The 14,517-nt window shown below is 43.1% G+C and overlaps 1 protein-coding gene across 2 annotated transcripts in view; it reads right to left on the bottom strand.

The window, feature by feature from the left end:
- Nucleotides 1-4,544: 4,544 nt before the first annotated feature.
- The window catches only part of cdc42bpab (CDC42 binding protein kinase alpha (DMPK-like) b), a gene marked incomplete at its 5' end in the record, with an annotated part of 73,037 nt that continues 63,064 nt past the window's right edge, over nt 4,545-14,517 (bottom strand). For both annotated transcript variants that reach the window (XM_083898821.1, XM_083898822.1), the window contains 13 exons: nt 4,545-4,981; nt 10,023-10,180; nt 10,321-10,438; nt 10,810-10,927; nt 11,066-11,189; nt 12,131-12,215; nt 12,441-12,538; nt 12,712-12,926; nt 13,095-13,219; nt 13,334-13,587; nt 13,742-13,804; nt 14,052-14,271; nt 14,412-14,493. In XM_083898821.1, coding sequence (XP_083754947.1) covers nt 4,850-4,981; nt 10,023-10,180; nt 10,321-10,438; nt 10,810-10,927; nt 11,066-11,189; nt 12,131-12,215; nt 12,441-12,538; nt 12,712-12,926; nt 13,095-13,219; nt 13,334-13,587; nt 13,742-13,804; nt 14,052-14,271; nt 14,412-14,493 — 1,792 coding nt within the window. In that variant the 3' untranslated portion in view covers nt 4,545-4,849. The remainder of the gene's footprint in view (nt 4,982-10,022; nt 10,181-10,320; nt 10,439-10,809; nt 10,928-11,065; nt 11,190-12,130; nt 12,216-12,440; nt 12,539-12,711; nt 12,927-13,094; nt 13,220-13,333; nt 13,588-13,741; nt 13,805-14,051; nt 14,272-14,411; nt 14,494-14,517) is intronic.

The raw sequence follows: 14,517 nt of genomic DNA, 5'->3' as shown, positions 1-14,517 counted from the left end.
CGCCGAGGGAGGACGTCAGAGCGAGAGAGACGATAAAGAATGTGTGAGGATCTGGCGTAAAGCTCTAGCAACCACTTCTGCTGACTCTGGGAGCTCAGACCTCAGTGTTGGAGACAAGGACTCAGATCTTACTGAGAGAACAGAGTGGATCGATGCCTTAAAACCTTCTCTCAGCTTTCCCTGAACCTCAGCTCATCCCAAAACTGAACTTTTCCCGATGTGACGAGAAAAAATTCACCATCCGACCTCGACGACTGAGCCACTACAGACAGAATGTGACCGACACTGACGGACTGCACTGGACCGACGCGTTTGTGTGTATTAAAGACTCTGAATGAGGCATTCAGGGTCTCCTCCTCTTGTCTGCGTCTGAAAACTTTACTGTGTTTCTGCTGGACTCTACTGAACCTCATCCATGTCCAGGTTCCTGTGTGCAGCACGTGGAAAGAAAGAAACAGTGAATGCAGGGTATTTTACTTTTTCCGATTGTAGTTTTATCTGCACCTCTACGGCTTCTGATATCACAGTTATTTTTTACTTTAAATTGTCTGGAAAGTTCTGGTAACTCAACCTGCTAAAACTTGTATTTATAAACATTTTTTTTTCTAAAAGTCGCACATTATCCGTGAGTTTCCAGAACCAACAACTGACCGAGTGTGGCTTTATTTTTTGCCTTAAAACGTCCTCTCAGCTTTACTTGACCAACGAGCTGATTCCCAAAAACTGAGGTTGATTTTGCAAACACTTTCACCTTTTTTACAGAAGCTTTGCGTCACTGTTAACACTGTCTTTAATACTGAGATGCACTTCACTGCACCTGTGCAGTGTGTATGTAAAGAGGAAAAAATGTCTGAAGCTGTTTTTTTTTAGTATAAATTTAAGGGCTGAAAAGAAGCCAAGGTCCAAACTCCTGCCTTACGACTGTGTGATCAGACAGAACGAGAGAGTTTAGAGACGTGTGAATGTTCAACAGTTAGAAGCACAGAAACAGGCATGAGCTTCTGTAGAATTGGAAAATCTGCATGTTCTGGTGCTATGTGAAAAAAAAAAAGTTTTGAATGAGATTACATGGACAAAACAAACGTGGTTTCACTCCACGTTCTGTCTGAACACAGTTTGAAGTTAGTCCGTCCTGAAATTAGTCCAAGTGTGAATAGTTGATCCTGCTAAATGTGTCCTTAACTGCTGTAAATGTTAGATCAACATTTCCTCTAGTGGCAACACTTGTGCATAGATGTAAAAAAAAAAAGAAAAATCATTTGTTCATTTTTAATAAAGTTTTTCTTAAAAGAAAACACAGAGATCTTTGCCAACAAGAAAAAAAACACTCACTTCCTGTGTATTTGTAACAGCCCTCCGCTTTATTGAAATACATCGGAGTCAGGTTAATATAATGAGTTCTTCCACATAAGTGTGGCAGCCAGTTCCATACATTATTTTTTTTGCTTTGACCTTACACCTTAAATATTTTTTTTTTTTGTGCAAAAAAGAATCTACATCACCTGTAGTGGGTTATCCTCAGTAAAACGCCCAAACCGTTCAAAAAGGAGCAAGTCCAAGTAAAACAACAAACCGAAAAACAAAAGATGATTACATCTATAACATGCAAAACTGTACAAATTATTACAAAGCAATCCTAGAAAATAAAAACAACAAAAAATAGTGTGATATGATATGAAAGAGCAAAATAATATAGAAGGTACTGTGGATAAGACCTCACTGAAATGCAAAGGCGTTTTGACTTTTCTTAAAAAAAAAAAAAAAAAAAAAGATTTTCTTCCTCTAATGTTTTGACTGTGGCACTGCAGCCGTCAAACCGCCGTCACCCTTCGCCCCACAAACACTTCATCTCTTTGTCTTTTCTTCTACTGTACATCACAGACAGATTTCCCTCAATCACTCACTCCTCCATCCATCCGTCTGTCATTCAATCACTCTTTCTCTCGTCTAAATGAAAATTATTCATTGGTTCTGACATTTCCTGAGTTTCTCTTCCTCCCTCTCTCTCTGTGTGTCTGGGATCAGGTTCTCTGTACAATAATAATAATAATAATATAATAATAATAATAATAAGGGCTGAAAAATCAGGCGTGAGGCATTTCCTCGGCCTTTAGAGAAATACATTCTTACACAATAACTCCAGCAGGGACCGAGGAGAGCTGACAGCTTAAAAACACTTTTGAGAGGTGGTTGTTTTGGAATAATAAAAAAGAAAAACACATCTGTGTGTCACACACTGTGGGGGCTCCGAACCTCTCTGTCCTACGTTCACATACGGAGTGAAATAAAACACTTGGAATGAGTCGTTAGGAACTACTTTGTGTCTGAGCGGAGCAGGAATGTGCGCCGAAGTACTTTAAAGTTTTGTTTCCCTTTCTGACAAACGAGACAAGCGGAATAAAGCGGAAGATTGTGACCCGAGACACTTCACTGTAGAAGCATTCAGCGGAGACCCCAGTGTGTGTGTGTGTGTGTGTGTGTGTGTGTGTGTGTGTGTGTGTGTGATCCCTCTGCTCTCACGGCCAACGACAGTCAACAACACACTGAGCTTTCTTTCTGCACATAAAACCACAGTAAATCCAGGTCACAGTTCAGTGTTTAACGAGCTCCTCCTCAAGACAAAAAAGAGAGAGAAATACTCTCCAGTTTGTGTGAAGGAGATGAACAGAGGTAACCAGGTTTTTTTTTTTGTTGGCTGCGAGTGCTCTGCTCCGCAGCCAGGAGGCGCCACACTGATCCATTCAACCGCAACAATCACAGGAAGCACTGACATTATTTTTATCCTCAGAAACCTAAGTGCTGACTCTCGCTCTGATTTTTACTTTTTATGTTTTTACATTCTTACACGAGCTTCTTCTGCTTTTAAAGGTCCAGTATGTAACATTTACGTTTATAATCGCTATAAAATAAGCGTCCTTTGGAGTTTGTAGCCTTAAAATAAGACTTATATATACAGACTTTAAGCAAATGGTCTTGTTTTACAGAGGCAGCCGTGTTTCTACGGCAGCCTGAATGGACAAATCAGTCAGAACATGCGTTTAGCGATATAAGTGGGCCATTATTACGTGGAACGTGAAGGTCATCGTCTCACCATTAGATATCACTCGTGCACAATATGTAAAAAAAATATATATGTTGTGATTATTTTGACTGATAATGAGTGGGATATGAATCAAATTTAATATGACCGATCATTTCTGCCACTTAAATGATTCTGGAGCCAGTGAATTTGTGCCATTTTGTCACAATAATACAAACAGCAGTGTCTTTCAATCTGAATATTGCACTTGGCTGTATTGCAATTATTTTGTGATCCATTGTTCAGCCTGAAATCTTACACACTGGACCTTTAAATGAGGAGCTCTTTAAACAATCTCCAGGACGAGTAAAGGCTGCGAGAAAGAAAATGGCGTCTCAAAGTCCCTCCCTTTCTTTCTTGTTTTTTGGCGTTTCACAGGAGCAGAAGGACTCACGCTCTCCACACAGTGACAAAAAAGCAGAAACACAGGTCAGTGATGTGAGCTGCTTCACCTCTGACGGTCAGCTGCTGCATAATAACACCACCTCAGAGTGTGTGTGTGTGTGTGTGGATACATGTTTGTGTTCACGCTACAAGACCATACGTCGCTGTTCTTCACTCAAATTCAAACCAAGTGGAGAAAAATAAGAATAAACACAAAACGTGTCATACAATAAAAAAAATCAATCTAAAATCAAACGTTAAAAAAAGAAAAATCGTTTAAAATGGCTTTTGTGTGTGAAAACGAGCTCAAATCCCTAAAAACAAAACAAAAATAAAAGTCAAAAGAGGATGATTTTACTTTCCCGTGTAGTTCTCTACATTATCATATATTACTCTCTACTTATGTACATTATTGTGATGGGAGAGTCTATGGTGAGTGTTGGTCAGTTTGGTTTTACAGCAAAGTGGAACATCTACGCTACACAGTGGAGGACGCCGCTGATGATGTCACTCGCACTGGACCAATGAGGAAGAAGAAGAGTAGCACAGTAGGCGGAGCCGCGACGTGACGACGGTTTGTTATGAGCGCAGCGTGGAGCTTTTCTTTTTTCTTTTTTACCGGCGGTCGAAAATAAAAAAAATATTATAAAGTCACTGCACTTAGTATTCATGAGCAAAAATTTAAAAAAGAAAAATAGTGTTTTTTTCCTCACTTTCTCTTCTTTTTTTTGTTTTTTTTTTCTATTTTTGCAGCACCCAAAGAGAAAGCAACAGAGGGAAGTGAGGAGGAGGAGTTTAAACTCCACTCGTCTGCTTCAGGCCATAAAGAAGCAAACGTCCCTTTTCCTCGTCTGAGATCGATAAATAAATTAAAACATCGTCCCCTAAAACCCAGAGGGTCGTAGTGTTATGTACAAGTACAAATCATTTTCTTTGAACAATAATCCTCCTCTCTTTGTTTGTTTGTGATCGGGGGCAGAGTTTTTCATTCCTATCACATCCGTCCTCACACACACACACAAACACAAACACACACACACACACACACACACACGCTGGCAAGCACAAGATGGCTTCTCTCTCACACACACACACACACACTCAGACGTTCAGACATCAGCACTAGCGTTGAAACAGGATCAAATTCTCCCTCAGATTCTCGCTGGAGCTGCGGCGAGAGACAAACTGAAGCGGTGAAGAGGGACAAACGCTGACGAGGAGGGAGCAGGAGGTGCAGTTCACTGGGCAGTGAGGGGGGAGGGGGGGGGGGGCAGAGAGGAAGTGAGAGGTGGAGGAAGAAGGGAGGAGAAGAAGAGGAAGGTTTGGAGTCCTGTGCTGTCGGTCAGTCTGTCATTAGTCGGTCGGTCTGTGGAGGCTGGAGGAGGCTCATGTGTCCCAGGCCATGCGGTCTGTGCTCTCCAGGGACAGGGACTTGGTCTTGTGTGGGGAGGCCGGGCTGGGGGGGCTGCTGAAGGTGGAGCTGTTGGAGGCCGTGGAGTGACGGGGGGAGTCCGAGTCCTGCAGAGAGGGGAGACCAAAGACAGAAACACAGAGAGGAGAGGAGAGGGAGATGAAGGAAGAAGGTGACGTTTTTGGAAAGAAAAACAAACAAGACACACGTTAGATCAATAACACGGCAACAGAGACACAAGACATCAGTGATTCCCAAAGACTGGGTGAGATTCTTTTTGGATCCCAAAGCAAATAATCAAAATGCTCCAATCACTTTAATTAAGATGAATGTTTTAATAACGTGCACATGTTCAGTTTGGGAAACACTGCATCACTTCTCTGTGATTCAGACTGAAGCCTGATTTACACTCACAACACTTTAAACGTGTCCAGTGACTCATTTGAGAGGAAAGTGTCCAACGACTGGACATAAAAATGGACGTAGTCTTCTGGACGGAAGTCGCATTAAAAGAACCAGGCCATACTTTCTGTGTGACGACCATTTCCACGTTGGTCCACACAGACTCTACATGTTAACATCTTTCCTATAGTATTAACACTTTCCAGTGCCGATGTTCTTGTTTTAGTAAAAAAGATGACAAAAAAAAGGTGGTTACCATGGAAACTTAAAGTCAGTGCTCAAAGGACAGATTTCCTGGTGAGAAAATGCCACTACTGGAACAGAATTTGACATTTAGTCCACAGGAGTGGAGCACTAGACTGATGTGGACCCTTATCCACCAGGGGGCGACTCCACTGGTCCATTTGAAAATGAGTCTATTCTGACTTGATTTATGACATGAGCAAACATTTACCTGAGGAGATAATCTTCTCAATCACTGATTTAAAATCAGTTTAGTAAATGTTCTCATTTAAAGAAAAAGAGATCAATAAAGCCCAGTACAGATGACTGGACATGGATTGACAGCAGGTATCGTCCAATAGAAGGTTGGTTTCATGGTGGTTTGTTTTGAAACCAAAAGACTACGTCCATTTTCACCCTACAGTCTTTGAAAACAGGATGACACAGAACGATTCTGTGTTTAAACATTTCACTGGAGCATACATCGACAATAGTCGCATGATTCTTGAAGTTTTGCTGAGCAACATTTGTCAAACGTATGGAGTCATCGAGTTGAAATCAGGCTCATGTCTCCGTCTCAGGTTTAACACAGGTCTAAAATGAATCATCAACAACGTGACTCTGCCGGTTTGTGAGCACACACACACACACACGCAGCAGTGAAGGTGTGATCTCTGACAGCTGCATGCCTGCCTTCACCTCCGCCCTCCTCCCTTCTAATGAATGTGCACATGTGTTTGTGTTGGCAGGCAGATGTGACACAAGTGAGAGTGTGCTGCTCCACCTCCACCTTCAGCTTCCACTACGCTCCACACCATCAGCACATGAGCAGCTCAATTGACCAGAAATGATCGGCTCAGGGAAAACAAACATGCAGATGAGGACAAGTGAAAGTGTGTGTGTTAAACCTTCATACTGTACTATATACATATATAGTACATATACTATATACTATACTACAACAGTGATGCCCAAAGACTGGGTCAGGACCCACAGATTGACAGATTTCTTTTGGTGCCCAATGTTTTCAAAAACATAAAATTACTTTGTAATTCATTGACTAAACCTCTCTTTGAAAATTATTAACAATAACAATTCAAATATATGATATTAGGTGTTACATATGTGGCTGTCTGTGAGTCTCCTTATAAAAAGTGAGGCAAACACTGCTGTATAAGACCACATTTCTGTGTGTCATGTGATCTTTGCAGATTGTTTTTACTCGAGTCAGTGACGACAGGGCTCACACACTTATACACACAACACACATTCAAATATGTGAGAAAACTGGAGCTGGAGTAAACATGTTTTGATCAGAAAAATATCTATGCTGCACTGATTTAGAGACATTCAGGTTCTCACTGAGGCTCATTTAGCTCTGTGAACTGTGAAGCTAAGAAAAGTGCAAATCCTTCAGCAGTAGTCCCTCCCACACCCAACTTCACTGCACTTCCAAGAGTCCTCATGTTCATCCTTCAGTCACTGTAAACCTGAGATGACCTTGTCTGGTTTCCACCAAAATGTTGTATACTCAACAAAAATATAAACACACAAACTTGAAATGGTGAACAAAAATACAATGTCTAGAATTTGCTCAGATTCTTGATGCATTTGTTTATGGAATGATTTGTTTTGCTCAAACCCAGTAGTCCAGTGTCACTTGGCCTCTCCTATTGACTACAATCTCAGATTGAGTATTTCAACTCACGAGAGTCATGGAGCAGAGTGGCAGAGTGGTGGTCAATGTGTGTGACCAGTAAACAGACATTCCTTATGGTCTGGTCAATAAAAGGGCACACCAAAATGTGGACTTTTGTCACTTGTCAATATGCCACAGATGTCACAAATCATGAGGGAGCGTGCCATTGGCATGCTGAGTGCTGGGTTGAGCGTTTGTAGTTGTGGCAACAGAACTGAATGTGCATCATTCCACGATCATTCCAGGCCACGATCAACAACCTGGTGATGTCCATGCATCGCCGGTGTACCGCTTTTGTTTTGAAATTGATAATTATGCTCACAAATTAAAACCAATTTATTGATAAAGTTGTACTGTTATTTTTGGATAGTTACTCTGTTTTGTCACATAACATTAACTACAAGTTTTTCTTTGTGCGTTTATATTTGTGTTGAGTGTAAAACAATAATGGAAACATTCATCAAAATCTACAGAGCCAAGTCCTTTTCTCCTCCTTTTCTCTTCTGCTCCTCTGTTATCCACAAACAAATATGTGCTGAGAGGACCAGGAGGTGTGGCTACAGAGTTTCAGCTTCATGAAATTGACAAGCCCTGACAACTCGTCTGCCATTCTTCTCAAAAACTGTGCATGTGAAGTAAATGCAGCTAGGTGTTTTTTCTCCACAGTCCTCAGACAGCCACTGTTTCTGTTCTATGGAAGAAATCTATCATCATTCATGTGCTGAAACTCTCCTGTCCAGCTGTGAATGATGACTTCATACTGTACCAGCAGCGCTGTCTGTGCTTATGAACATTTTTCAAAGGATAACAGCTATTATACCTATTGTCAACTTGCTGAGAGAGGGTGGTGTGGTCAGTGTGATTAAAAAAGTATTAAAAAAACCTTTACAAAAACAGCCAACATACACAGCTTCTGTAGGAGCAGGAAATGGCCGATCATGTTTTAATTAGCAGTCATTTGTATAAGTGTAGGAACTTTTCTCTGTCTAAACAAGTGAAGTTTAAAAGAGTTGGCCGTCACACAAACAGCTGACAACTCACTGACAATCGGCCAGATACTTCATTATCGTACCCTGTGGGAAGTTACATGTGTGGATGTTATTGGAAAATAAATGGATCGAGTGCTGAAATTTGCAACATCTCAGGAGCTTGAAGCATTGGCTTAGCTTCTCCAGTCTGAACAAGTTTTCATTTGTGACAAAAACTCAGCACCAGTTTTAGCACAAAGTTTATATAACTTTATCAGAGTCAGCAGCATTTTTCTAACTTTTTTTAGGGGCTTGAAGCAAGTGAATCTGGAGCAGAGCTGTGTTTTACAAGGACAACAGTGTAGTGTGGAGGTGACTGCAGATGTCTGCTACAGTAAGTCTGTCTGTGTGAGGTTGTGTTTAAAAGCCTTTTCTCCCACATTAAGTCATCAGTCATGTGATGAGAGAGTGTGAACCATGTCTTCCACACTTCAGCTCTACTTTGTCATGGTGGATGCCTGAGTCCCTCTGGCCTCGTTGTGCTCTGACCTGGACATCACTTGTTTAGCATCATGGAAAGTGCCACCTGTGCCGAAGCAAACATGCTCTATGATTGGCTGACCGAGCAGCGAAATAATGGTCAAGCTGATGGTCCGGTGATCATGAGCAGTCAGATGCTGCGGACATGATGCGGCTAAAATGGTGCAGCAGGGGACTGTGGGACAACAGCCTTTGTGTGTTCATGTTTTAAATGCAGCTCATGCTACTGATGCGTGTTTGCCCAGTAACATAGAGTGAGTGTGTTTGCGCGTGTGTGTACATACTCAATGACACGGTGCTCTCGGGAGTGTGTGTTTGGTGCAAAGTCGTTGCAGCCGTTGACATTACCTTCATCTTACTAAGCAGGGTCCTTAAAGCCCTTTTCAGATCGGGGGTCTTCTCCGACGGTGAGACTGCCTGCCACTGCAGAGGAGAGTTCAGACTCAGCGCCCAGCCCACAGACAACATGCTGGGGTGGGAGGGGGCAGGCAGGAAGGGAGGGAGGGCGGGGCACAGCTGGGGTGAGGGAGGAGGGAGACGAGGGATGGGGCAAAATGGGGCACAATGATGCGCAAATGGAGTTGACAGGATCCAGGAGCGTGGACCGTGGGGATGAGGAGCCACAGGGAGGATGGCGGGCAGTTTGAAGGTGAGGTGAGCGGATGTGGGTTGCGCTTGAAAAACAAAGCTAATGTCGGATGCAGTCTGTGTGTGTTTGAGGGGTGAAATCTCATGATAAATGCTGCTACTTTTAAAGTCAGTGTTTGGTTTGAGTTACATGTTGTTTATTAACTATTAAATGGATTGGACAAATATTATTCAGCGTTTGTGTCATTAAACTAGCCCTACCTAAACCTAAAGCAGCTTTTACAGGGAGGCAACCACAGTTTCTACACTGGGAAGAGAGGAGACGGCCAGAGGACGCTGTCAGATGTGCTGACATCACAGAGAGCTAACCAATCTGCCAATAGGAGTGGGATGAGGTGAGAGGCCTGCACAGAGAGGCTGGGATGTTTGTGACTGATGGGATACAAGGATTGTTTTTTTCCAGTGGAAAACAATGGGATGTATTTTAAGAATTTAATGACGTCTTCTCTAATGTCTACAATCACATGACATGGAAACAACCACGCGTGTTCATACAAAGCTGATGCTGGGTTGACGTTAACTCCACATTCAGATTGATTAAATGTTTAGAATTGACCTCTTGCATTTTTTGCATTAAATCCTTTCATTGTTACAGTCAACCTCACATAAAGCTGTATGTTTTTTGTATGTGTTTTGTTTTTTTAATTACTATTTAATGCAGTAACTGACCTCTCTGTCAAACTGTGAGAGTGGCGCGTCACCACAGTCCATTCCTCCACCAGAGGACAAAGAGCTTTCAGAGGGAGACGTCATGGTCTGACGTTTAGAGCTGTAGCTTCCGCCTGACAGCTCTCTGCGCAAGGCGCTGCCGTTCTGTGAAGACGAGCCTGAAGGAGGTAAGGAGGAGGAGGAGGAAGAAGAGAAGAAGGTGAGTTGAACATCATCTTAGAATAAAATTGGTTAAAGGAGAATGCAGTTACTGAAGCATCAATCGTTGTGATATGATTTATGAACTCCTTTTACTCACGGATGCCCAGTCCACTGCTGGCGCTCATAGAGCGGCCGGGCTCACCCCGGTTCTTGGTGATGGAGGGGATACTGACTGAACCGCTGAAGCCTGCACGGTTCTCCTGAACACGGACGTTCTGCTTTTAACAAACACAGAAGAAACACAACAGAGTGTAGTGCAGGGAACAGGAGTGAGGAGGGTGCACTGTGACAAACAACTGAAAACAAGTGTATGTGATCAACCAGTAAGATCTAAGCAGTAAACATGCTGTCCATAAACACAACGTGGGTCAGGTGGGGAAAAGATCAGTGAACCTGAGTAGATCATGTGACTGAAAATGTTCACTATGTGATTCAGCTTATTCTTTTAGGTCCAAACAAAAAAACACTACTTATGCATGCTTCACATTCTATCTTATCTTATCTTTGTTCTTACTTCCAATTTATCTGACTTTTTATGCCCCGGTGTCAACAGTGCGTGCATGCATGAATATGTGTGTGTATATACCATGGGCAGGTCTTTAAGGATCTGGATCCCATCTCCTGGTCCCATGTGGGCTACATGGTTGAAGTTAGTGGGGTTGGAGATCAGCTTGTTCCTCATCTCTGGGTCTCGCAGCATCTCTCTGGAATCACAAACACCAAAAAAGTATGCATAAAAACTCACAGGACACAAGGAATCAGGGCTGAGGGAAGACTAATAAAGCTAAAGCTCAGTTTAAAGTAGACTGATGTGTGCTGCCAAGTGCTGCAGGTAAACATACCTCCTCTGCTGGAGTCGCTCTTCCTCAGGCACCCTGAAGGAGAAGCGTCTCTTGTTGTTCATGCTGCGCACCATCTGCTTCCTGCTGTTGTCTGATGTCTCCGGGACGACCAGCTCATCACCCTCTGGAAGATCAAAACAAAGGCCCACATGTTTACATGAGTGACTACAAAGCTCTTCAGATTTACTTTGCTGTCGAAAGAGGAGCAAGTCAGACTTTCCTCTCTGACTTGGGTCTCTGCTGCACTGTTAAACACAGCGTACTGTGTATAAAAGAAGATGGCTCACTCAGGGAAAACGGTTTAATAGGCCACAAATCAAGAGTTCCACAAAAACAGCTGCCTGCAACAGCAGCTGCTCAGTATGTGCTTCTTCTAACCCTGGATTTCCACTGGACACGGAACTGCCGCGGAACGGCAGCGGCGCAGTTCTGCTTCGTCCTCTCCCCAGCGTCAATCCCCACCGGGCGCGTTACGGCAGCGGCGCGGAGCCTTGGGAGCCAGCTGTATTCACGGAAGATCGCGCGATAATCTCGAAAGGATGCGAGTTCGCGAGATCCAGCGATAGACTGTGTGTATAAAGTAAACAGCGTGTCTGGTGGAAATGCTCTCATTGATTAGAATGGAAGCGATTTGCAACGGCGACCGCGCCGTGGCCATTCCGCGGCCGTTCCGCGTGCAGTGGAAATCCAGGGTTAGGCGTTTTACAAGAGTTTGCATTTGTAATAATGTTGTATTATTGACTTCTTCTCACTCATATATGATCATAATGTAAAAGAACCACATATTTAACTTTACAGCCAAGAATAAAATAAACCTTTGTTGTGTCATCAGTGACTAGATGTAGTTTTTGATATTCAAGCAAATTTTTCTAAAAAGTAGGTCAAAACTGTTCTTTGTCGATTCTGTAACTTCAAATAATGGATGCACTACGATGTACTCGGATATGGCACATTCTTTTTTTCCCCTTATCCCCCCCCCAGACAACAAGCCCCAAAGCTGCTGTGAGGGAAATGTGTAATGCACATGGAAACAGCCCCTGACACAATGCACTTTTTAATTCTTACCAGCCATCTTGTTTCTGAAGTAGATAAGCCTGACCGTCTCCAGTCCCAGGAGGTTCAGAGAGCCGTCAACGTTCAGAGGCCGCACCTGAAAAAGGGAAATTATTTAAGTGTGCATTTTGAAATGGGGAAATTATTTAGGGTTGCATTTTATGATCAATGTCTCATATTGATCTAAAATAAAACCTACAAATATGCATCAACTTAATATTTTGCTGTGGCAGCACAGTAAAGATATGAGAGGTTACTGAATTGACAAGGAGTACAAATAAATAATATTTTCAGCCAGCAGGTGGAGCCAGAGACAACTGACCTTCTTGAGAGGCATGGTCTGAATCCACTCCATGGTGTTGACGTCAAACACATCAACAGCATTCTCACTGTAAACTGACAGGTAGGGGGCGTTGTAGCCTAGACAAAAGGAAATATCATATATAATTATTTTATAGAGTAAGTAATCCACAATCTAGTTTTGTGATTCTTTTTTCTGATGTTCAGGTCTTCTTACTGGTATTTATTGGTATTATTTTTAACACTAAACATCACTTAAACTCATCATATTACACCAGAGTTCTTCCACTCACAGGCAGCGTTAGGTGCAGCTGGCCACATCAGCTCCTGCTGACGCGACCTACGGCCCTGAGAGTCCACATAGACCCCAATGGCGCTGAAGCACAGCAGCAGCTCTTTGCTGGAAATCTCCACAGCACAGAGAGCATCGAGGCTATGCTGGGGGATAAAGGCCAGCGTGTGGTCCTCAGGATGGAGCAGACTGACAGGAGACATGTCACCATGGACACTGTGGAGGAAACGCAAGGTTAGATCAAGCAAATTAACATCCAAAACACTGTCAGTGTGTTCATTTCAGCTGGACTATATTCTAAGAATTCTAATTTTAAAATGTTGAAAGCAGTGGAGGAAAAGATGCTCCGTTTTTTGATTAACTGATGGAAGAGTTGAAGAGCACCTGTATCGGGTGAAGCCGGACTGATAGCCCACATAAAGTCGCTCGCTGAGCAGACCCATCCATTGGACCACACCTGGTGCCTGAAACTCTCGCAACCGACGGTGACGCCCTTTACTTTTATTAACCTGGAGAATGAAAGGAAAATATCTTTTGAAGATCTTATAATATGTTAAAAAATAGAAAACAGAAGGAATGTTTTTTTTAATCTTAAAATGAAAAAAGCAACTGCAACAACTGACCTCATAACATATGATCTGTCTCTTCATTGCCACACAGAGGCAGGTGAGCGAGCTGTTGCGGACAGGGCCAGAGACGATGGTCTGGCAGCCTTTTGTCTCAACCAGCTTGTGCGAGTCGATCTCACGTCCGTCCAGTGCCTGTGTGGGGACAAGACGGACGTGGCGATTCCTGCCGGAGATAACGGCCAGAAGCTGCTCCTGGGGGATTAGGTCGACGTGGTGCACCTTCTTATTGTCTCCCACCCGGATTATTTCTGAGGAAGTGTGCAGAAATTAGGAAAGGGAAGAGGAAGGAAGTGGTGAAGAGACAAACAGCGGCAGGAAATCAACCAATGTTCAATCGACCATGTAAACACTTTTTAAGACATTTATATGGAGACAAATAAGCATATTTGAAGTGGGTCTCACCATCTTTGGTGACATGAATGACAAAAAGACCTTCCTCGTTGCCCAGGGCGACACGCTCATGATCTGGTGGTAAAGGGGACAAAGGGAAAACAAATTTTAGTGCCAGAGAGGAGAAAGAAAAGGACATGGTGTGCAGAAAATGTTCCAGTCTGCTGGTGTCTATTTTCATAACACGATGTGAGGCATGGATAGTTTCTCAAATCTGATGAAAGTCGCTTGAACACTTTGCTGAGAATTCACAAAGAAGAATCTACTTTTAAAAGCACCTCTGACATTTTTGTCTGTAGTGTGAGTGTTAAGTTTCGCACACCTATGATAGCAGCAGACTGTGTTGTCTTGATGAGTGGCAGCGTGCTGTCATAGGCCTCCTTGGGGATGTAGACAAACCGCTCCTTGAGCTTGTTCTTCTTGAGGATGCGGTGGAGCTCGTTGAGGAGGCCCACCCATTTGTTCCTCTCCTGGTCGCTGTCAGCCAAGATTAAGATGGAGGGCTTGTGGCTGCTGGAGGGGGAGAGCTGCGACGCTGTCACCTGAGGAGAGCGAGTAAACGGTCAAGTTGGAAGTTGATTATAACATTTTTGCTGCTTCTAATCACCTCTCAGCAATTGCAAGTCCACTTGATGCCATCTACATCGGCACCATTAGATAGAAAGACTTGACTTTAACTTACTCTGAATATACAGGGGATGTCTTTGCGGCTGGCGTGGATAACATCAGAGGCCAGGACAGAACTCACTGAAAACTCTTCATCCCTGGATGACATGAGATGTAATGAA

This window comes from Microchirus variegatus, assembly GCF_963457635.1.
Source record: "Microchirus variegatus genome assembly, chromosome: 12".
Classification (NCBI taxonomy): Eukaryota; Metazoa; Chordata; class Actinopteri; order Pleuronectiformes; family Soleidae; genus Microchirus; species Microchirus variegatus.
Note: the sequence above shows the minus strand (reverse complement) of the source record. Positions and strands in the feature narration are given on the sequence as shown.